This window comes from Heterocephalus glaber, unplaced genomic scaffold, assembly GCF_053883595.1.
Source record: "Heterocephalus glaber isolate CG9 unplaced genomic scaffold, H.glaber_assembly_v1.0 deba00000122, whole genome shotgun sequence".
Classification (NCBI taxonomy): domain Eukaryota; kingdom Metazoa; phylum Chordata; class Mammalia; order Rodentia; family Bathyergidae; genus Heterocephalus; species Heterocephalus glaber.
The window spans coordinates 41862295-41888236 of record NW_028258138.1 but is presented as its reverse complement, the minus strand read 5'-3'; the positions used below and the strand labels follow the sequence as shown (position 1 = coordinate 41888236).

Genomic DNA, 25942 nt, shown 5'->3' with positions numbered 1-25942 from the left:
TGTAACTGTATTTTATACCTAAAATGTACCAATAAACTTAATGGGGGAAAAAAATAAACAGTATGTTGAGAAAGTCACATGTTTAACAAATTCTCTAGGTGATTCTTATTACCAAGGAAAAATGAGAAATAATGAATTAGGATATATTTATACGACAGTGGTCCTGCAGAAAGAAGGAACCCAGATATATGAAAGACAAGGAGACAGGAAGAAAGTGGGAAGGAGAAGGATTTGCCTCTGAGAATTAAAAGAACATTTTCATTTTCTCTTATCATTAAAAAAGGTACAAAAAAAAGAGAAAGTACAAATGGGTAACTCAGATGCCAATATACTTGCTTTGTTTGCTCTTTTCTTTTCTTTCTGTTTTTCTTTCTGAAGTCCCCACTTAATCAATGACTATTTTTTTAATCAAGTATATTTTCAAGGTAATCACTAGCAAATTTAAAAAGAGAGAGAATTAATCAAGCCTGAAATGAAACAATCATTCTCAAATGTGGGAAAGGAAATTTTCCAAAGGACAAAATTTCTTGAAATGTTTATGTGGCAATGTGACATTTTTGACAATAACTTTGAATGACACAGTCTATCAAGTTATATCTCCCAATGACAATAAGTAAACATATAATCCTCTAATATTTTACATTTATTAAATTGAACTTTACTTCATAGAAAAAATATTTATAATTTTCCTAAGATTAAATAATTTATGCTAAAATGTATGAAATATGTTCAGGTGTTAAGATGTCCTAAGGAAAATGTTCCACATACAGTGCAAAAATAAAGTAAGGAAGAATATTAAAATTTGGAAGCTAGGAGACATTATGGGATACTATGATTGATATTAAGATTACCTTCACCCATTAAACTGAGATTGAATTTCATCAGATCACATTGAATAAATTAGCTTTTTATTGATGATATCATTCTGTAGAGAAGTTTTAAATGTCTTTTTGTGATATGGAAATAGTTTAAAAGATGACTTTCTTTGCTATTGCTATTGAGTGAAGATCAAAAGAAATGGCTCCAAGGTGTAAAATGAAGACCATATGGCCCAACTAAGGACAGGTTTTTTATCCTGTTAGTTGTTAAACTGTCAGATAGATTTCTCAAAGAGCCTGTACTGTCTCTCCTTGTGACGTTTAAGACAGAGATTCATCTTTTTAGGAGAAGATATGAGAATTTTTATCTAAAGATCTGTCACTAAATTCAATTTTAGTGAGCCCTAAATGATATTTCTAACAAATAAACTCTTACTTAAGAATTTGGTTCACACCCCCCTTATACATTTTATTGAAATACAATGTAAAAACTGAATCATCTATAAAAGCGCAAACTTGATTAAAGACTTGACTTTAAGACTTGATCCATAAAACTCTTTGAAGAAAACACAGGGGAAAAGCTCCATGACAGTGGTCTTAGTAATAATCTTCTTGATCATTCCTCCAAACTATAGGCAGTGAAAGCAAAAATAAAATAAATAGTACCACATCAAACTAAAGAATTTCTGCACAGCAAACGCATGAATCAAAAAAAAGAGAAAAAGGGCAATGTATAGAATGGAGAAATATTAACAAAGCACACATGTAACAATGGATAAATAACCACAATATACTAGAAACTCATAAAACTCAGTATCAACAAACAAAAATCCCACAAACAACTTGACTAAAAATTGGCATAATATTTGCTAGAAAATTTTCCAAGGGAGACATACTAATAGGTACTGGATCCAAAAAATAACTCTTGTGTCAGGAATCATTAAGTATATGCAGATGTTACATCTGTTGATATGGCTATTCCCAAGAAAACAACAGATAATTAGTGTTGGTGATGATGTAGGTTAAACAAATATTGTTGCTATGATTGTAAATTAGGTAACCATTTGAAAATCAAAGTAGGGCTATGCTATGGTCTAGCACTCTCAATTTTGGGCATATATCTCAAGAAAATAAAATTATTATCTTGAATATTTGTACTCATATTTATTGCAGCATTTGTCTTAAGCTAAGAGATGAAATAATCAAAATATCAACAGATGAATGGATCAAGAAAATATTCTGTGAATACTATTCATCCTTAAAAAGAAAGAAATACTGCTACTTGTGACAACATGGATAAATCTGGAGGACATCACGTTAAGTAAAATAAGTTATATGAAGACAACAGACAACTACTGCATGATCTTGCTTATATGTGGTATTTAAAAAGGAGTAACACATAGAAACAGAGTAGAATAAATGCTGCTATAAGTCAGAAAGTGGGAAAATTAGAAAATATTGGTCAAAGGATATAAACTTGAACTTATAAGATGAATAATTTAGGGAGATCTAATATGTATCATAGTTACTGTAGAAAATATCATATTAATATGAATTGAAATTTGCTTAGAAAGGTTCCAAGTAGTCTTGCCACAAAAGTACATAAAATTAAATTAAAAGTAGCCATGTGTGGTGATGGGGATGTGAATTAGCTTGATTTTTAGAATTATTGTATATTGTGTATATATATATATATATAACATCATGTTCTGTAACTTGAAAATATACAATTTTATTTGTTAATAATATTATAATAAAATACATACCGACATATATATGGGGGAGCTCATATTTACTTTTACCTTATGCTCCAACATTGCTTAGTTTTACTCTGTTTCCATTTTTACCTAAACTTCAGTATTTGTTCACTGCAGATTTGGAGGGCATTAATCTTAATTTCTTAAAATATTGCTTTAAATATTAATGTTAGATCATTATATGAAAAGATAATTAAACTTTTTATACCTTTATGTAATCACACACATATTCATTAACTATTACTCTTCAAACAGATAACTTAAGGTGATAATCAAGGAATTTTCCATACAAGGAATGAAGGCTTTACTCACCATGCTCTGTAGCAATGCAAACAATAGGGTAGGCTAACATAAATGGAAACTACAATAGTACATTTGACACTAGTAAAGAAACAACTGGTTATTCAAAATTTCAAGAAAGTGTGCAGTAGCCTATAACTCATTCCTGAGTAAATTCCATTATATTTATCAAGGTATTTTTGGACTCACTAGTCTTCAAACTATTGATTATAGCCACACAGCTAAAAATTCTGAAGTGCTTATCCCTCTAGTCAACAAGAGGAATATTTTTAAAGTATGAAATATATAGTAATTCATATAATAAATAAGAACAAATGTTTCCAAGCCTGTAAGAATACACATGATCAGAAGAACTGCTTTTTCTCTGATATGTAAGTGAAAATTTACATTATTAAACAAGACAGGTAGCTTTTCTTTCAGTTTTTCTGAAGTGTACTCAATTTATTAATATACTTTCTTTCTTCTTATCTGGACCCTGACAAATTTATCTCTCTTTCCTCATTTTCTCCATTGTACCTATAGTTGCGCTATAATCTACAATATACCAAAACACTGAGAAAATTCAGTTCATTCTTCACTGTATTAAATACACATAAAATTTAATGGATATTATGTATTATGTACTGTATTATACTTAAATGTATGTATATTTGTGCTGCTGTCTTGAAAAATAAACCTTATTTTACTTTTATCATTAACATTGTCTAGCACAGTAATTGGTACCCAATATAGGTTTAAGAACTTTTGTTCAATAAAGTAGAAGGAAAGGAATTTCATTTAGGAGTATAATATTTGCATGTATTGTTATCATTAGTTTTTGAAGGTTTTAAACAACAACAACAAAAAGAATCTGGACTTTACTGCAATTAGCAACAAACCCAAAAGTTTTCATTCCCTTCTTCCCCCCTTTCCTTCCTTCTTTTCCTTTTTTTTAAACAAAAGAGAATGAGATAAAGCTATATGTTTAGGTTTCCAATTTCCCAAACATTTAAACAAGGCTGGACATAGAAATACTTCTGTTAAACCATGGAAACTAAAAATACTTCAGAATATCATCATTACTATTAAGTAGCATAAGAATTCTTCCTAAAGAAAAAAAAAAGCAAGCAAGCACATCTCTCTAGTCTTGAGAATTACAAGTTTCAAAGAATGTGAGTAGAGTAGGAAAGAGAAAAAACACATGCATTTCATAATGAGTGCAGGATGCAGAATATAACATGTCACCTTGCTGCTGCACTAGTGATGATCTTCAGACTTCCGGGGTTCCGGATAAGCTTGTCCAGAATGCTGACAATCTGCTCAAACTTAGGTCTGTTGTTTCTGTCTTTCTGCCAACAGTCCAGCATCAGCTGATATAAGGCAGCAGGGCAGTCCATGGGAGGTGGCAGGCGATAACCCTCATCCACAGCTTTAATTACCTGTGTGAGACATACAGTTCTCATAGACTTAAAAAGTGGGGCTTATTTTACTTCTTCATTAACACAGATACGAGTATTTTAGAATTAAGTTTAAAAGCTGTCATTGTAAATTCACTAAAGTCATAATGGCTGATTAGAAAAATGACAAATTATTCATGACTGCAAGAAAGGAAAATCAAGTTAGGCACAAGAACTTTAGTGAAGTCTTTGCAAAGATCCTTGGCAGATTAACATAAAAAGAAATGTTCCATGATAAAGAAAATTTGCTATAAAAATTATTATTTGGTTAAACATATCACTATGGAAGTCTTATATGAATGCATGCAAAGAAAATCAATATACAGATTTTCAGTCTAGCACAATTTTTATGGTCCCAAACCATAGCAACGTCCTCTGGTAAAATCTACTACATAATTAAGTACCTGTTATTTAGAATTTTCAAAACACACAAAGTGAGGATTTTTAAACTTTAATATGCATTAGAAACATCGGGAGGACTCCAGAATAGTATTATTGCCTCAAATTTTGAGTTTCATAATCCAATGGTCTGAGGTAAGGCCTGAGAATTTGTATTTGTAACAAATTCCCAGGAAGTGGTAAAAGTGCTGGTCCAGAGACTATACTATGAGATCCTGAGATATGAAGACATGTAGAGAAAAAAAAAATTACAGAAAATTGAGCCTGATTTTCTCAGTAGAATTATTTTTTAAAAAAACAACAACAGCATGTTAGTGGAAGTAAAGAAATGCATATATCTAAATGCCTTAAAGCAATTTTTTAAGTTAGTGAGTAACAAATGACCAAAAGCATCTCAGGTTGGCTTTTTATATATCCTTGAGATTATTCTCAAAGTCTGTGGCTAAGAATGAAGTTCTGATTCCAGATACTAATAACATCCTTTTACTAAGAATTAGCAAAATGTAAGCCATAAAACCAAACTACCTTTGGAAGAACAATAATATGACAGTTATAATAGAAAACTAATTTCTCTATCTAGAAACTTCAAATTTTATAAACAAAATTCATGTGCAAGTTTATTACATTACCAGAAACAACATGATAGAGACTGATTATTTTGTCTCATTTTGCAATACAAAATTTAAGCAAAATGTTGGAATAGGTACATTACGTTAATCAAGAAAGCATGGAAAACTCACATCTTAATGTTACAGAGGAACAATTTTGTAGCAAAAATATTTCAAATACTCCGTGACATATGTTTGGTTTTCTTATTGGTCATTTATACCATTTCATGTTTAACCAAAAGATGTTTCATTTTGTCACATCCCTAAACTTGTGCTGGATGAAGACATGTAAGGCTATAAGAACAATGGAATAATATCCTTGTAAAACTTGGAAAGAGTTCCATTTCTTCTAAGTATTCTATTTCAATCATAAACTAGGAGCACCTGGTTTCATTATGCTCCACTTCCTTGCACAGCTTGATTTTTAAAATCTGAACTCATAACTCAGAAATTACAAATACATACTTACATCCTGATTGGACATCTCCCAGTATGGTCTCTCTCCATAAGACATTACCTCCCAGAGAACAATCCCATAACTCCATACATCACTGGCTGATGTAAACTTGCGGTAGGCTATTGCTTCTGGTGATGTCCACCGAATTGGGATTTTCCCTCCCTTCAAATAGAAAATCACAGATAAATAAATGAGTAAGTAATTCATTGAACATATAACATACACAATATAACCTGAAATTTGAGAAAATTTGTCGGGGTAATTTTTATTCTGAAATGGAATATAGGCTCCTACTAAAATATCTTGATATTCAATTTTAATACCAAGCAGTAATATTCCCTTTATAACAAAATTTATTTTCAAATAATGTGAAAAAGTTTCAAAATCACAAAGAGTAGAAAAGTGCTTCAATATCAGTATTTTACATTAACTTTGACACATTAATTAATCTCCTAAAACAAAACTGAGGCATACTGGATACAACATACACAAATATTAAAAGAGATATCATAAATCACCCTTTATTTAACATAGATTATGTTTGACGAAGGTATGTTTAGAAAAAATAAAAACTTAATGTCTGTAAATAATTTAGAATGCTTCCTGACACATATGCTTACAGTTATTGTTAACTAAGTACACTTAAAATAAAATTACACTTTAAAAATCTCTTCAGTTTACCAATCAGTCTTTTTCAATGTTACAAACACAGAGAAATGATAAATGCTTCGGAGGCGGATGTGACAATTAGATGAAGTTGTTCATCACACAATGTGCACATGTTTTACAATGCTATGCTCTACTCAATAGATAGCACTCAACAATTAAAATTTTTAAACATTATGAGATACTATAATTAAATTCCCAGAACTTAGAGTCTGGAGAAGAATAATTTTACCTCCCTGAGTACAGGAACTATAGAACTATATATTCCATAGAATTCTCTGTCAATTTACTAAATAATATTAATAAAATATACCAACTGTCAGTCATATGGGAAAGACTATACTCATCACTTTGGGTAAGACTATTATAAATAACAAACTGGCTCTTTTGTTTGGAAAATGTTGGGCAAATAGGAATGATAATAATTTGTTGTAAATAAATATAGAAAAATAAGTACCTAGTATATTCTTTTTCAAACTTTAAGTGTATATGTATCATGGAGGGCTCACTCCTATTAAAAGGAAAATTTTGATTAGAGAATTTCAGTGTCTATTTCTAACTAATGCAAGTGATGCTGATTATTCTGGTCCACTAAGTAGCAAAGAATGACAGGTTCTATGGATTCTTAGGCCAAATTTGGGATTTTAGGATTCAAAATTTCAAGTATTACTCTTGATTTTGACAAAAACATTTATATATATGGCATTTAACAAACTTTAATAAGAGTGCTAAATGATATCATTGGGTATACTTCCTCTTCCTTACAGAACTCAGAGAATTAACAAAAATCAAACAAAGCCGTAAGCATGGACAAAGGAAATAGAATATCTTAAAATATCAGTTATAGAGACTTCCGCATGTTCTTAGTAGTTTATGCTTTTTCATTTCACTAGAACAAAATTACTGAAATGGCACTAAAAATAGAAAAAAATCTTTCCATGTTGAAATCTTTGTATCTATTTAGAAATAAGATTAGTATTTGTCACCCTGCTAAAGTCACTGGTTACAATTAAGCTATGTTCATTAAAAATAGCCATAAGCAAATGGCAGAAAAGCTTTTTTATTTAGTTTTATTTCAGTCACATGAAAATGGAACACACCAAAGTTGTTTCATCTTAAGTTCTTCATAATTGTTTTCCAGAAAGAGCATTTTAATTTTAATAAAATTCCTTACAATACTCAAATAATGAAGATTAGTCTTTTTTTCATCTGTATGGACACACCCATACCCATGATTAGGTTTAGAAAAGAGCTATTCTACATGCAAATATGAGGATTTTGAGGAAGTTTCTGCTGAATTCCTATGTACATCTTTTCCTGGGGGCTCTGTATTCCAGAATCTCTTAACTTGTCCTGGACTTTGTAGAGTGTGTACAGATTCAGGCAGATTATTTCCACTTCAATTTTCCAATCAAGTGCCATTTTTTTGTTTTGTTTTGTTTTTGTGGGTTTGTTTTGTTTTGTTTTGAGGTACTGGGGATTGAACTAAGGACCTTGTGCTTGCCAGGCAGGTGCAGCACCCCTGAGCTACATCCCCAAGTGTCATTTGTTTTTACCTGTTTAAATCTTATTAGAAGTTTTTTTTAACTCATACAAATGGAAAATGTGTTTGGAAAACTATGTTGTAATTTATTTTATTGAAAGAAATATCTTTAAAATTCTCCTCTCTTCCTGACCTGTTTTATAACTGTTGTGACCTGCAAAACACACCACACACACAAGCACACACACACCATGCTACTGTTATAATAACAGCTTCAAGCTTTTCAATATAATGATTTCTTAACTCTAATAATAAAATGATAATTATAAATTTAATACTAGCATTCCTTCCCTAGCCAGGCATCTTGTAAATGATACAATTCATCACTGAAAGAGTCAAGAGTTGAATAAAAATGATTCGGTATTTTTATTATTTAGCAGATATATTGTCATTGGTAATGGGTTTATGATATATGTAAGAAAACTAATAAAGTGTCTGATCTTTAATAGAATCCTTAGTACATGTTTTGCCATTCCTGCTCTCTCAATCACTTCAATAGGTAGACACATCTTTCCTACAGTTATAATTACAGAAGAGAATTCAAACCAGTGAAACATTGATGAAGTTTAAAGAAAAGTGATTGGGCATGTTATCACAAAATCTTCCAACTGGACACTGTAGTTTCAAACTATATTCAACAGTAGTAAAATAAGTTCAAGTAGGTTTCTCTTATCTTTTGACTTAAGTAAAACTAGTGTTCTTCAACTCTAATTTGAAACCACAAGCCTATGAATAGGTGAACATTTTATGAAGCTGACAAGGAACATAATTTACAGGAGCCTGTGCTCAGTACAGAGAATTATTTTCTTCTATATAAATATATTATCTTCATCAGTGTGCAGAGTAGGCACTGAACAAAGGCAACTTGATCTCAGTTGAATTCCCTTTCTCATAAACATATGCTAACTTCTTAAAAAACATATTGTACTTTTTCCTTGGGTGATGTTTTTCCCCACCTGCCCTTAATTACTTGTAAATATTTTTATTTGAACATTCTGGCAAGTAAGTTCTCATTGGTGAAAGATTTGGGAATCTTCCAAGCAGAATTGGTTTATCCTCTGTGATCTTTCAATTGCTGAAAATATCCTGCCTTTACATCTTCATCTTTTCATTCTCATAGTTCAAAAAAGAATTTGAATGCTGGGCATGGTTGTGGTGAGAGGATCAAAAGTTCAAGGCCAGCCTGTGTAACTTATTGAGGTTATACCCGAAAAGGCAAGGTAAGGCAAGGCAAGGGAAGGCAAGGCTGGAGATGTAGTTCAGTGGTGCAGTGGTAGAACACTTGCCTAACTCCAATCTAACCCCAATGCTTTGGGTGTAATAGCTCATAATGGAGAGAGAGGGGGGGAGAGAGAGAGAGAGAGAGAGAGAGAGAGAGAGAGAGATTTTCTACCTCTCCTGTTTGCATCTGTAATGTAAATACAGTGTAGAATTACATTAAGTGAGAATTTGACTTATTATCTTCTAGACAGAGTGTAGTGGATTACACTAAAGATCATTGATAAATTTTAGACTTTTCAAATAATAAGTTGAATCTATTTTTTCAGAGTGTTTCTAAATATTAATAATAATAAATGAGCCAATATAAATATCAAATAAGTGTGCAGCATAATTTCATTTTTTGGAAATTAAAACTATTTTCTGTTATCCACCCCTCTTACCTTGTACTACTATATAATAATTATGTTACATTACAACATTTTAATAGCTTCATAATATAAATACAAGAAATACTGAGCAGCATCAGTTTTTAGCATCTATAAAATTATGAAAATTTGTCACAAGCTGTTGTAAGACTCAGTATTTTAATATTTGCAGGTGCTATAAAGATTTTCATTTGACTCCATAAACATTACACAGCCCATAATCAACTGCTTCCATATTAGTATATTGAAAATATGAACTTTACCAACCTAAAAATACCAAAAGAATTTTAAAAATATCTTTAGTGTATCCACATAGATACTACTCTATTTCTTTGTAGAATGAAACTCAGTAAAATTATAAAGTATAAATTTTTGCACAGGTCAGACTTATATACTGATTAAAAATGTCTTACATATTTACCTGCTACAAGGATAAGTCTGTGATTTAACTCCTATGTCTTAAACAAAAGTGAAGGATCAAAACTAAAGTAGTCATTTTTGAAATTTAAAGCGTGAGGATATATTAGTAATTTCAAGTGTTAGGTCAAAACCAAATGAAAATAAAATTTTTTAGAAATAAAAGATTCGTCATTTGTTTCATTGTGTTTGTGATATCTCAAAGTTCTGCATTCTAGGAGACCGGATGTGAGATGGCTTATCTGTTGCACATTTGCTCACAAATAGCAATATATTTTATATAGTAACAGGCAATTTGTTCCCAGGATGGCTAAAGTGAATTAAGAGGTACCTAAGAGATATTCTTGGATTCCATTCCCATCCTTTTTCTTTAAGCTTTACTGTTGTTTATTTTTTAAAGTATGCAATTTTCAGATTAAAAAGAAAAGGATAAATTCACAGATTATAACTTTGTTTTTAGTCATCAGTATGAGGCATGATGTTGTTACTAAATTTAATGCCATTTAGATGATATTTTAAAAGAGATGCTTTATTTGTTGAGTCTCAGCAGAAAAATATTGTTATGATCTATCAATAAAGGGCTGCTCAAGGTTAACTCGTATTTATTTTGGACTTTAAAAAAATTTATCATTATATTCAATTGATAGAAAATATTTTATTTTTATTAGGCACAATGTTATATTTTGAAATATATATTGTGTAAATATTTATATAACCATAAACATGTATATCCATATATTTATATATAACTATTATAAATATATACACAAACGTGTAAATATCATATATACATATATGCAGATATCTATTATGTAAATATACATTGTGTAATACATATCATATATAATGGCATTAACATTTATATTTATGTTTATAATGTATTTAATATTTTAATATGAATATTAAATATTTTTGTAAATATATGAATATTATAAAAAGTATATAAATGTATTTCAATATATTTAAATAATATGCAATAAATAACATAATTATATGTGATAATATAGTACATATTACATGCTATATAATGGAATACTAAATGTATCTAATTAACAAGTTTAATACCTCACATAGTTATCATTTTAAAACAAGACGACATAACACCCAGTCGTTACATTTTTCAAACCCACACTATAGTATCACTGTTTATTGACTTTATTGTATATCAGATTTCTGAAAATTTATTCCTTCTAAGTAAATGCAGTTATGTATCATTTCAGCAACACCTCCCTATTTCCCTTCCCATCTTTGATGACCACCTTCCTACTCCCTGCACTAGTATAAGATCATCACTTTTAAAAATATCTTAACTGTTACATAAAAACATAAAAATCATATGTATTAATGGAGTAACATGATGTTTCAATATTTGTATATATTTTGTAATGTTTAAAACAGATTAAAGATATCTACAAGTATCTCCTTCAACACTGAACATTTTTTTAGGGTCAAGGTTTTCAAAATTATTTCTTCCAGGCTTTTGAAATGTACCTTAAAATGCCATTGTCTATTGTCACCCTACTTTCCAACAGTGCACCGTGACTTCCTGCTCCCATCTCACTGTAGCTCAGTGAACAACAACCTTTCCCTGACTGCCTTCCCAGCAGTCCCTTACCTTAGTCTGTGCTTACCAGGATTCTACTCTTAACTTTTTTTTTTTTAATTCACATATGAGTGAGATCAAGTAGTATCTGTCCATTTATGCATGGTTTATTTCACTTAATATAATGTTCTCCAAGTCCATTCATGTCATCATGAATAGTGGGATTTTATTCTTTCCCTCTCAGAATAGTATTCAATTGTGCATATATGCCACTCATCCATTAACATACCAAATTCAGAGTATATTGGGATAAAAAACTGCCTTCCTACTCCCATCTTTATCCATCTTGGGCAACTTTGGAGCAAGACTTCGCTAGAGGAGCATTATCCACATTTCAGGCCAGGTCATTTCTATGGTGAGACCTGCACTGTCTATTGTGAGATATTTAGCAGCATTCCTGACCTTTCTTGTCTAAATTACATTAGTATTCCCCAGTTTTGAAGACAAAAATGTTTCCACACAATATCAAGTATCCACTGGGGAACAAAATCATCCCCATTTGAGAAATACTGCTTTAGATGATGTGTGAGGAATCTCTATTATCAAAAGAAAATAATCCAAAAAAGGCCTAGGATCTTTTGAGGATTTTACATAAACTAAGTGGAATCACATATTTTCACCATTCTAGGAATACTTTAATCCCCTCCTTGGGCTTCATCTTTTAAAAGGGGAAAAACAAGAGCCAAATTCACCAAAGCTAATCTTCTAATTCCTAGATTTTGATAACATAACAATATCCAATATGAAATTATCCCTGTTTTTAATTTGCTTTTTTCTTTTCATTTAGTCCCCCCCACACACACCCTTATTTGGAAAATAGGACAATTTTCTATTTTAGTGAAACTTAAATTAAACTTATGAGGGCTGGGGATTTAGCTCAGTGGTTTCGCTGCCTGCTGTGCAAGCACAAGGACCCAGAGTTTGATCCCTGGTACAAAAACAAACAAACAAACAAAAACTTAGGAATTAAGCATCAATTTCCTTATCAGAAGGACCCATCACTGACAAAGCATTTTAGTGAAACATAAGTGCTTAGTCCAAGGTTAAGTGCTATCTCTACCTGCAAATACATGTCATTGCCACAGAGAGACATTTGGTAACTGTCTTTAAAGACTCATTTGAGTCTAATTATGGGGCCCACAGATTTTAATTTACTTGCACTATGAAGCTGCTTGCATTTAGGCAGAGAACCTATAAACCTGAGACTATCAAATTGAAATAAATTCAATATACAGAACACTGAATTTCCCACAAATAATACATTTCAGGACTTATGCATTATTTTGTACCTGATTCTGAACACAATAATTTCTCATCCTCCCTCATCTACCTCAACGAAGTCAAGCTCATATTCCCTATAATTTTTTGTTCATTTTTTGGTTCAGAAATTGCTTTATATATAGGGATCTTTTTTTATAAGTAGATGTTTCTTAAATAACTGCCCAAAACTTTTTAATGAGGTATGCAAAAATTTGGAATTGAGGAGGCAATATTGTCTTCATTTGGCCTTAATTGATGAACTTAAATTTTGAAATAGGTATATAATTTAAATTTTGGTAGGTAATACTATCAGGCAAGCAGAATATTTTAAAAGTTGAAATAGTTATTATAAAATATAATTTATGTAGATAATTTTACCATATTTTAGCAGATTTCAAAATGAAGCATTTCCTTGAATGGCCTCTATATCCACATGTAAGCTCCCCAAATATTTATATATTTCAGAAAAGTTTCCAAATGCTTGCCAGAATCATAGCATATGGAGTGCATCTAAAACCTCAATTGCAGAGGGACCTCCAATTCCAATTTAACACCATCACAAGTCATTGTTTGCTCCTACATCTGCAATGCAAAACCTAGAGCCAGTTACTCCTAACATTCAATTCTGTGTAGCTCAGAAATTCAGAGAAAGATTTAGTTACATATTCTATACAAATTTTTTACTTTATAGGACTCAGGCATCTAGGTATATGAGACCAGCTTTTAACTTCTTATTTAATTTTAGCTAAGATTTTTAAACTTTCTGTGCAACTATTTTGTCATGCATACACTACAGGCTATGGGGAATATAAAACAACTATCTGCTAATTTATCTACCTCCAACAGCTTAAAGGTTGGAGTCTTATAAACCTTAGCTCTTCCAACTCTCAAATTTCTATGGAAAACTCTCTTGAATATCAAGGATACTGACATTTACAATGTTAATTATGTTGGGGCTCTTAAAGATGGACTATGGAGTAAACTGCATGTCTTCTTGGGCATCATACCTGTATTTACCACACCAAAATTCTGATGGATGTGTTGAAGGACAAGAATAAAATGGTGTGAAGATTCTAGGGATTCTCTTGGCAGAAGCATTACATAATTATGAACTTCCCATTCAGGGTTAGTTGAAGAAGTTCACACTCTTCCTGATTTTGCTAACAGTTAAAGTAGGAATGAGCCAGTAAGCCCAAGAAGTAAACTTGAAAAATTCTGCAGTTCATTTCTCTCAGATTAATGAATTTAGACAGTTTAAATGAGACATTTGGCTAGAAGTCTGAATTGTTTTTCGGCATAGATGAAGGCAGTTCTTTTGCTGTAGGTTAGGGGGTCTCCAGCTTGATTTCTAAAATAAAAAGCAGTGCAATTGCTAAGAAATATGTACTTGAGATATACCAACTCATATCTGCCTCAATTTTTCTCTAATTGTATACACAATTCTTTCCCTCCTGATTTAAGAGAATGTTTTGTTGCTTCACAGTTCATATCACCTGCCTATGAACTATGTCAGGTCATACATACAGTGTGACAAAGGACTTTAGAAAGTTTATCTGAGTAACCCTAAGTAATTGAGTATTTAACCTGGAGGTGTATATTGACTTTTCAGGTTAAGAGTGCATACAAGGATAAATCATTTTTCTGTAGGGCTTAGAATCTATCTATTGTCAGAGAATGAACTTCACTCATTGTGGTAGACAAGAAGGTGAAGGGCAATCCAAGAAGATTCCCAGGGGAAGCATTTATTCTAATCCCCAGTAGTTCAAACCTAAAAGTCACTGAGAGGATAGTTTCAGCAGATGTTGATTGCAACAAGAGATCAGAGACAGATGATTTTTTAGGTATCAAAAGCCCATCCAAGGAACTTTTGTAATTTTTAAACATGAAGCAAAATGATTAAGAATTTATTAATATACATAAAAATTTTTATATTGTTATTCTTTAGCTCTCTAGAAATGAAACATAAGCAAATAATGTTTATTTTATACAGGTTTACATAAAATAATATAAAAGCAAAGTAATATGACGTTTGCCATCTATTTTAAAAGGAAACTAATATAAAAATTTAGAAAAAAGGTTAAATATATGTCTTAATATGAGTCCAGCTTTTTCCAAAATTCACTGGTTTAGTAGGACAATTTTTCTGCTGTATATATGATCAATTAAAATAAAAAATATATTTACAGAGATAGCAAAAATTGTCTTGAGAAAAAGCATATACTAAGAGGCATTATATACTTGACTTCAAAATATACTATAAATCTGTGGTAATTAAGACAGTACAGAACTGGCATAAATCCAGGCACGTAGATCAATGGAACAGAATAGAGAGCCTAGAAGTAAACTCATATATCTACATAAAAATGATTTTTGACAAAGTTTCTAAGAATAGTCACTGGCAAAAAGATTGTCTTTTTATTATGCAGTGCTGAGAAAATTGAATGAAAATAGCCCCCTATCTCTCAAAACTTAGAAAAATCTACCAAAAATGAAACAAATGTTTGAATATAGAATCCCAAACTGTTAAACTACTCTTAGAAAACATATAAGAAATGCCCAATACAAAATGAGCATCTGAAAAGAACAGACATTTCCCAGACAAAGAAGTAGAAATAGCAAATAAACATATGAAAAAATGTTCAACATCACTGGTCATTCGAGAGATGCAAATAAAAACAACACTCATCCCAGAAAGAATGGTTGCTATCATGAAATCAACCAATAACAAATGCTGGCAGGGTGGTGGGGAAAGAGAACCATGCTCCACTGCTGGTGAGAGTGTAGACTGGTGCAACCACTGTGGAAATCAGTATGGAGATACCTCAAAGAACTAGGTCTGGGAGTCCCATTTGACCCAGCTATTACCTTGTTGGGTATCTTCCTCAAATAATTAAACAAATCATACCACAGAGATATATGTGTACCCATGTTCATAGCACAATTCGTGATAGCTAAAACTTGGAAATAACACAATTGCCCATCAACTGGAGACTGGATAAAGACAATGTTTTGTTTTGTTTTGTTTTGTTTTTTTAATAAAATGGAGTATTACTGGACCATAAAGAATGAGAAACTAGAGACATTTATAGCTAAATAGGTGCGCATTGAGGCAATACTCTTAAGTGTAATAAATAAGACACATATGTGTAAAGACCAAATAGTTTCTCTAGTGTGAAAAACTGAAAGTATAAATAAGGACTAAAAGGAATAATAGATAACATGAAAGAGGATGAAAAAGTGCAAAGGGGAAGGGGAAAGGGGAGGGGTAGGGGAAAAGAAAGAAGGGAATGGAATTAATATGAGAAAATGAAAAAAATGGAAACAAAGTCTTCATAGATAGGGAGAGATGAAGGGGCTGAAGGGAGGGCCGGGGAATGGGGAAAAAATGAGAACCAAGATGGATTATGTAAAGGTGCAAATTTCCAATGATGAATGTCATTATATTGTATACCTAAAATGTACCAATATAATTAATAAAAAAATAAAATTAAAATGTACAGAAATGCTTCAGGAGATTAGAATGGGCAAGGAATTAGGGGATATTAAAAGAAAAGGAAAAAACAAAAATAAATATAATTACATCAATCCAAAAGCCTTCTGCACAGCAAAGGAAATAACCAACCCAGTGCAGAGGGTATATGGGATAGGAGAAAACATTTATAAGCAACACATCTGACAAACAGTTTATATGCTGACCACATAAGAAAATGCAAAAATTTAATAGCAAAAAGCAAAAAATCTAATTTTAAAATGGACAATGGATTTAAGTATCTATTTCTCAAAAGAAGAAATACAACCAGCAAGCAAGTGTATGAAAAAATGTTCAACTTATTGATCATTATGAAAATGCAAGTGAAAACCACAATGAGATACTACCACCTCATGACCATCAGAATGGCTGCAGTAGAAAAGAATAAACATAAGAAGGCCTGGCCAGGCTGTTGGCAAAAGGGAATGCTTGCATATCATTGGTAACTATGTAGATTATCACAGCCTTTGTGGAGAACATTAGGTTCCTCAAAATTTAAAATGAGAACTGTCATTTTCTCCAGTAATAACACTACTGAGTACATATCCAAAGGAAGTGGAACCAGCATATCAAAAGGTCTTAGGCTCTCCTATGTTCATTAACGTGCTACTCATAATAGTCAAGAAATGAAGCAATCTAAGTGTCCAGCAATGGAAGAGTAGATAAAGATGTAACACATACACAATGGAACATAATTCAATCACAAAAAGGAATGAAATAATAAATGCATTTAAAAGAAGTTTATCTCACAAAACTTGATAGTAGAAGCTGGATATCAGAAGCCAGAATGTGTATGGGGGTGGGGAAAGAATAGAGAGAGGTTAATCATAGGCACTGAGATACACTTAGATAGGAGCAAGCAGTGTTAGTGCTCTCTTGCACTACTGGGTGACTATAGATCACACTAAAGTACTGCACACATCATATAGCAAGAAGAAAAGTGTTTCAAAGTTTTCATCATAAAGAAATGATAAACAGCCTCCCGCCACTCCCGGCCCAGAGGTAGGGGCTTCTGAGCCGCTGTCCCACTGCTCCTAGTCCAGAGGAAGGGGCTTCCCAGCCACCATAACTCCCGGTGCTCCCAGCACAGAGGAAAGGGATTTTGGGCCGCCCTCTGTCCCACTGCTCATGGCCCAGAGGAAGGGACTTCTAGGACAACATCCCTACCACCACTCCTGGCCCCCGTCCCCCCTCTCCTAGCTCAGAGGAGGTGATCCGTGTGGGCACAAACAACATCCGCCCCCCCAGTTGAAATGAGAAAACACATAAATAAGTCTCAGAACCAGACTTCCAGATCACCTACAGCAACCCCAAAGGGAAATGAGATGGAACGCTCTGATATTCAACCACCTGGACCCACTGAACTGGCAACAAAAGGGGCTCTGGAAAAAATGAAATCAGAAATAATTTCTCAGCTAACAGGAGAAATTGTGCTCCTACTGCAAGACATGATTAATAAATCCAGAGAGGAGCTGAGGAACATGGTGGAATCCCAACATAGGAAACAAATGGAATCCATAAAACAGATGTAAATAGATTTCCAGGAGATGAAAACCTCCACTGAAGGTCTACAGGGCAGAATGAGCCAATGTGAGAACAGAATTTTAGATATAGAAGATAAGATTGCAATTAATGACCAGGAAAAGAAAAATTGCTTCAAAATTATAAGGGAACATGAGAAATCAATCCAGCAGCTGCTAGATTGGAGTCAATGAAGAAACAGGAGAGAGTGCAGATGATATAAAAAAATTCTTCACAGAATTAATGGCAGAAAACTTCCCAAGCAGAGGAAAAGAACCTGACATAGAGATAAGTGAGGCATATAGAACTCCAAATAGCCTTGATCAAAATAATCTACACATAGGCATATGATTGTTAAGATTCCAGAAACTCAGCAGAAGAACAAAGTTCTCCAAGCAGTCAGAGAAAAGAAACAAATCACATACAAAGGAAAGCCCATCAGAATCACAGCAGACTTCTCAACACAAACCATCAAGGCAAGAAGAGCTTGGAGTGACATATTCCAAACCCTAAAAGAAAACAGTCTAAAACCCATATTGATGTACCCTGCAAAACTATTTTTCACAATTCATACAGAAATAAGATACTTTCATGACAAAGAGAACCTTAGGAACTTTGTGAATACTAAACCAGCACTCCAAAGAATTTTACACAATATCCTAGGAACAGACATTGAGGATCACAACCCCAGGAAGTACAGCAGAATGAACTCATCTGCCAGGACAAGAAATTAAATGTAAAAGGGGAGAACCCAACAAAAAGAAAAAGTTATGGCAATGACAAGTCAATATGCTTCAGTTATAACCATCAACGTTGATGGTCTCAATTCACCAAACAAAAGAAATAGACTGGCAGAATGGGTCAAGAAGCAAAATCCAACAATATGCTGCATACAAGAAACACACTTAATTCAAAAGGAAATTCATAGACTGAAAGTTAAAGGGTGGAAAACAATACTCCATGCGACGGGAACCCAAAAAAAGCAGGAGTATCTATCCTCTTTGCAGATCAAGTAGGTTTAAAACCACTACTGATTAAGAGAGATGAAGAAGGACACCACATCCTTGTAAAGGGTACAATCAAAGAGGAAGAGATGACAATCATAAATATCTATGCACCAAACACTAGTACACCCAACTATATAAAATAAATACTAATGGACATGAAAAGTCATATATACATTAGTACAACTGTAGTGGGGGACTTCAACACCCAACTGTCATAAATAGATAGATCAACGAGACAAAAAATAAGTAATGAAATACTAGAACTCAATCGAACTCTTGAACAAATGAACTTAACAGATGATTACAGAGTCTTCCACCCCACAAAATCAGAATACACATTCTTCTCAGCTGCACATGGGTCATTCTCCAAAATAGACCACATACTAACACATAGAACATGTTTAAGTAAGTGCAAAGGAATTGAAGTTATCCCCTGTATATTATCAGACCATAGTGTGATGAAATTGGAGCTAAATAGCAACAGAAACTCAAAAAATTTCATAAACATGTGGAAATTGAACAACACACTTCTGAATAACCAATGGGCTACACAGAAAATTAAGCAAGAAATCAGACAGTTCCTTCAATTAAATGACAATGACAATACAACATATGGATCTATGGGACACAATGAAAGCAGTCTTATGAGGGAAATTCATAGCAGTGAATATGCATATTAGGAAAACAGAATGAGCCCAATTAAACAACCTGATGCTGAACCTCAAGCTTCTAGAAAAAGAAGAGCAGGACAACCCCAAAGCTCATACAAGGGAGGAAATTATAAAGGGTGAAAAATAAGAACAAAGAGGAGAAATCAATGCAATGGAGACTAAGAGAATGATACAAAAAATCAATGAAGCCAAGAGTTGGTTCTCTGAAAGAATCAACAAAATTGAAAAACCCTTAGATAATCTTGTCAGAAAAAGGAAAGTAAAGGCCCAAATCCACGCAATTAGGAATGAAAAGGGTGAAATAACAACAGACCAAGCAAAAATCCAGAGGATCATCAATGCCTACTTCCAGAACCTGTATGCCAATAAGATGGACAACACAGAAGAAATGGACAGATTCCTAGATACATATGAATTACCAAAGTTGAATGAAGAAGACCAAAAAATTCTAAACAACCCAATATCAACCAATGAAATTGAAAACATAATTTAAAACTTATCAACTAACAAATGCCTGGGCCCTGATGGATCCACTGCTGAATTCTACAAGACATTTAGAGAGGAACTACTACCACTACTGTTTAAACTCTTCAATGAAATTGAAAGGGAAGCAATACTCCCAAATTCATTCCTGGAAGCAAGCATCACCTTGATCCTCAAAACAGAGAAAGACCCAACCGAAAAGGAGAACTATAGGCCAATCTCACTAATGAACATAGATGCAAAAATCCTTAATAAGTTACTGGCAAATAGAATGCAGAAGATCATCAAGAAGATCATACACCCTGATCAAGTGGGATTCATCCCAGGGATGCAGGGATGATTCAACATACACAAATCAATCAATGTAATACACAATATCAATAGATCCAAGGACAAAAACCATATGACTATCTTCATAGACTCAGAAAAAATATTTGACAAAATTTAACATGCATTTATGATAAGAACCCTACAAAAAATTGGAATAGATGGTCTCTCCCTCAATCTGATAAAAGTCATCTATGAAAAACCAACAGCCAATATCATACTAAATATTCAAAAACTGAAATCCTTCACACTAAAATCAGGAACAAGACAAGGATGTCCACTATCACCACTCTTGTTCAATATAGTTCTGGAAACATTAGCCATGGCAATTAGACAAGAGAAAGAAATAAAAGGAATAAAATGGGAAAAGAAGAAGTCATAGTGTCATTATTTGTAGATGACATGATACTCTATATAGAAGACTCCAAGAACTCCACCAAAAGTCTTCAAGACTTAATAACCAAATTCAGTCAAGTAGCTGGTTACAAGGTCAACACACAAAAATCAATAGCTCTCCTCTACACAAATGACAGACTCACTGAGAGAGAAATAGGGCAAATAATTCCTTTCACAATAGCATCCAAAAACCTGAAATACCTAGGAATCAACCTAACGAAAGAAATCAAAGATCTCTTCTCTGAAAACTATGGCACTCTGAAAAGAGAGATTGAAGATGATATCAGAAAATGGACAGACATCCCCTGCTCCTGGGTAGGAAGGATTAATATAGTGAAAATGGCCACACTGCCAAAACTGCTATATAGATTTAATGCAATTCCAATTGAGATCCCAGCAGCATACTTCATAGACCTTGAGAAAACAATCCAAAAATTCATTTGGAACAAGGAGAGGCCCAGAATAGAAAAAGCAATTCTAAGTAACAGAGACATGGCAGGGGGCATCACAATCCCCAACCTGCAAGTATACTACAAAGCTACTATGATAAAAACAGCATGGTACTGGCAAAAAAAAAACAGACTTGAGGACCTGTGGAACAGATTAGAAGATGCAGACACAACACTAGACACACTCAGCCATCTCATCTTTGATAAAGGAGCCAAACACCCTCACTAGAGGAAAGATAGCCTCTTTAATAAATGGTGCTGGAAAAATTGGGCTTCAACTTGCCAAAGATTAAAACCACACCTATATCTCTTGCCATGCACTGAAGTAAAATTGAAGTGGATTAAAGACCTAAATATTAAAATAGAAACTCTGAACCAGTTGGAACAGAGCTTAGGTAGAGCTCTTGAAGACATTGGTGTAGGAAAAGATTTTATGAACAAAACCTCAGTTGCCTGTAAACTAGCGCAAACAATCAACCAGTGGGATCTGTTCTTATTATAAAGCTTCTGCACAGCAAAAGAAACCACCAGCAGTGTGAAGAGACAACCACAATATGGGAAAAAATCTTCACCTGTTCTTCCTCAGACAAAGGTCTACTATCTCGAATCTATAAAGAACTTAAAAAGATCAGACCTCCCAAATTTAAAGACCCAATCTGAAAATGGCCATCTGAAATTAACAGACATTTCACACTCAAAGAAGTAGAAATAGCAAATAAATACATGAAAAAATGTTCAACATCACTGGTCATTCGAGAGATGCAAATGAAACCAAAGCTGAGATTCCACTTCACTCCAGAAAGAATGGCTGCTATCTTGAAATCAACCAATAACAAATGCTGGCGGGGCTGTGGGGAAAGAGGAACCCTGCTCTACTGATGGTGGGAGTGTAGACTGGTGCAAGCACTGTGGAAATCAGTATGGAGATACCTCAAAGTACTAGGACTGGAAGTCCCATTTGACCCTGCTATTCCACTGCTGGGGAATCTTGCCCAAAGTATTAAAAGTATCATATCACAGTGATATATGTGCACCCATGTTCATAACAGCACAGTTTGTGATAGGTAAAACCTGGAAACAGCCCAAATGCCCATCAACTGGAGACTGGATAAAGAAAATGTGGGTTTTTTTTTTTTTTGTAAAATAGAGTACTACTCAGCCACAAATAATGAGAAATTAGAGACATTTAGAGCTAAGTGGATGCACATTGAGGCGATACTCAAGTGAAATAAATAGGACACACATGTATAAATACTGAATAGTTTCTCTGGTGTGAGAAACTGAAAGTGTAAATAAGGACTAAAATGTATAATAGGTAATGTGAAATAGGAAGAAAAGGAGCAAAGGGGAAGGAAGTGGGAGGGGTAGGGGAAAGGATAGAAGGGAATGGGTTTAATATGAGAAAATGGAAAAATAGGAACAAAATCTTTGTAAATAGGGTGGACTGGAGGGGTTGAAGGGAGGGCTGGACAAGGGTGAAAAGTAAGAACCAAGAGAGTTTATGTAAAGGTGCAAATTTCCAATGATGAATGTCATTATATTGTATACCTAAAATGTGTCAATGATTAGAATGAATAATTGATAAGGTAAAATAGGAAGAAAAGGTCCAAAGGGGTAGCGGTATTGGGAGAGGCAGGGAAAAGGAAAGAAGGGAAAGGAAAAATGCTGAGAAATGGAAAAAATGCCAATAAAGTCTTTGTAAATAGGGATGGGTGGAGGGGGTGAAGGGAGGGCTAGGAATGGGGAAAAAATAAGAACCAAGATGCATTATGTAAAGGTACAATTCCCAATGAGAAATGTATTTGTGTTGTATACCTAAAATGTACCAATAAAGAATTTAATAGAAAAAAAAGAAATGATAAACAATTGAGAAGACAGATGTTTAACCTTACTGAAAGATTCTGAAATGAATTCAGTGTATATGTATTGACATATCAAAGATAGTAAGTATACATTAAGTTGTATAATTTTATGTTCTTGAGTATCAGTTAAAATTTTTAAAAATTAGTTATTCATTTGAATACCTAAATTTTTAGTTGTCTGAACACAAATTTTTAAACAGGCAACATTATAAGTAAAATGAAGTAGCCATTATAGCAGGACTGTTGTGTATTTATAATAAAGTTAATAGAAATAATATTAGATTCACTGTAATAACCTCAAAGAAACAAAATTTAAAGTTGATCTGTTTAATATCAGCAACCGAGAATTTTTTAAAAGGTGAAATTGGTAGCTTGAAAATCTCACAAATATCCACTGAGAAATTTCTGGTGGTTTTGAGACTATTAGAGATCAAGATAGTGTCTATGTTTAGTTAATAACTGCTCAAAATATATACCAATTCCTGACATAAGTTTACTAGTGAAAGGAAAATAAATATGATCTGTGACATACAGATCAAAGGTGGAAAAGTGTGATAAAAAGGAAATGAGCCAAATTATTGGCCATTCTAGGTGTGTAATTATAAGATTGGCCTGGGACTGCAGCCCCTCAGATGCCAGAGGAAGCAGGCTCATCTATGGCTTGGGAGTACATGGAAAAATCTTCAAGTAACACATGTCATCACATATTTGGAAATGTAAGAAAAAGAGGATTGGAAATAACTGAATGTAATTGTTATTAATTTTCTAGGAGTCACCAACACAATAGGCTGACCCATGGCAATAGGAAGGGAGATTAGTCACCATTAGCCTAATGTTAATGGTTTGAGTTAATCAAAATCTGACTACTTATATTCTCTTCCTCCAAAGGACTCAGAGCAGTAGTTATAATTATTTATTCAATTAAAAGTAGTTGAAACAAAATTAATCTATCTCAATACTTGCATTATTTCCATCTTCGTGTTCACCAATTTTGTCCTCCAATGTCATTTTATCAGAGAAACTATCTATCCTGTATGAATGACACGCTCCACACACTGCCTACACTCCCAATTTTCCTTCTTTGCCATACTACACTTACACTTTGCTTTTTTTTCCATTTTTATTACTAATGATGTAAAGTCTATATTAGATTGTAACTGTGTGTTACTGTGCCTTACTAACTTCTTGATTCTCTGACCCTGGGACATTGCCTAATATATTGGAAATGCTCATGTATTTGTTGAATAAATAAATCATGCATTTTAGAGAAAATAGTTCCTGCTTGAGATTGTAATACATTTAAACATATTTACATATAGTTTCTTTACTCCTCTGTTGTACTTCAAAATTATAGTGTAAATTTTTACCACATAAATTTGGATAATTATTCTTTTCATTTGTTGAAATATTTACACTGTTCATGTCTGAACACCTCTCATTATGCTGTGGTACAACACTGATAGATGAAATTACTAACACATTTATACTTTTCAGATTTATGAATAAGTAACCTTACTTTGTGAAGTTACATACAGAAGTATTCATACCTACTATAAGAAAGTAGAAAGTAAATTTGTGATTGATTTTATTTTCACAGAAAGCTTAAAATATTGTTAGTATATGAAGACTACTAAATAAAAACTTTGTTATTACTTTTTTATTTGTGTATAAATGATCTGACATATATTACTTATAAAAATAACATACCATTTTTATATATACCATTTTTGATATGCATAGTTTTTAGTTCTTGAGAATCCTTCAGAACAAGGGCTCATGTTATTATTTAAGTTGTTAAAATGGAGTTATTCTGAATTAAAAAGAAATGTATTTGTGTAGCTTTAACAACTTTTTTTCTTATTTTGAAAATGAAATTAGATAAGACAAAATTGTGCTAATATATTCCTGTCACCAACTTGGAAGAGTTGGAGATATCAGTAAGTAAATAACTAGTTATGTAAAATAAGATTTTCTTTCTGACCAGATAGAATACTCTCAAAAATTTTCAAAATCCTGAAGGTAACTATTTGGTATGCAGAACATAAATGAAAAGAAAAAGATTTAATAATAAGGAAGATAACCAAGAACAAATAAATTGTCTCAAATTTCTGTAAGCAGTTTGTGGACTAATTTACCTCTAAAATGAATTTAGGGGCCTGAGAACTGGATTGATGGACCACACAGCATACAAATTAGATAAAAATTTATACCTTCTCTAAATTGATCCTGTGGGGAATAAAATGATCACCACGATGTTGAAATTTTGGACTTCATCAGTTTCAACAGGAATGTAAGGATATTTATGTACATAAATGCATGCATGCATATGTGCAAAATCACTAACCAATTTGACGTAAGATTTTGTAAGAAAAGGAGAGAAAAATTACTCAGTGACAAACAATTCTTACCAATATTAACATGGTTTTCTTAGAATGAAGGAAATTAGTAGACCAAAGCAAAAACAAAGAGGACATATGGCATAATTATACTTTGAAATTCACATTCTTGGGAAACTAAAGAGAAGGTTTTATTTTTCTATTTGCTCTAAGGAACAAAAATTCTTTGATGCTTTATATCTGTGGGGTTAAATGCTCCAATCCTATCCATTTCAAATGAAATCCAGGGATTTTAAGATGATTTGCAACCTCTTGTGTGCAGCTGCAGTTATGCTTTCAGGGCTATTTTTAAAAAACATATTATATCACGTAAAACTATACCATAATTTAGATTTATATCACTGAAAAACTACTGAAACATTTATTTAGTTTTTAAGGGACTATTTCCTAA

The 25942-nt window shown here is 32.8% G+C and overlaps 1 protein-coding gene across 2 annotated transcripts in view; it reads right to left on the bottom strand.

Moving 5' to 3' along the window:
- Epha3 (EPH receptor A3) overlaps positions 1 to 25942 on the bottom strand; it is a 382701-nt gene that overhangs the window by 26659 nt on the left and 330100 nt on the right. For both annotated transcript variants that reach the window (XM_004857918.3, XM_087214069.1), the window contains exons 14-15: positions 5788 to 5937; positions 4100 to 4293 (exon numbers count right to left, since the gene is read on the bottom strand). In XM_004857918.3, coding sequence (XP_004857975.1) covers positions 4100 to 4293; positions 5788 to 5937 — 344 coding nt within the window. The remainder of the gene's footprint in view (positions 1 to 4099; positions 4294 to 5787; positions 5938 to 25942) is intronic.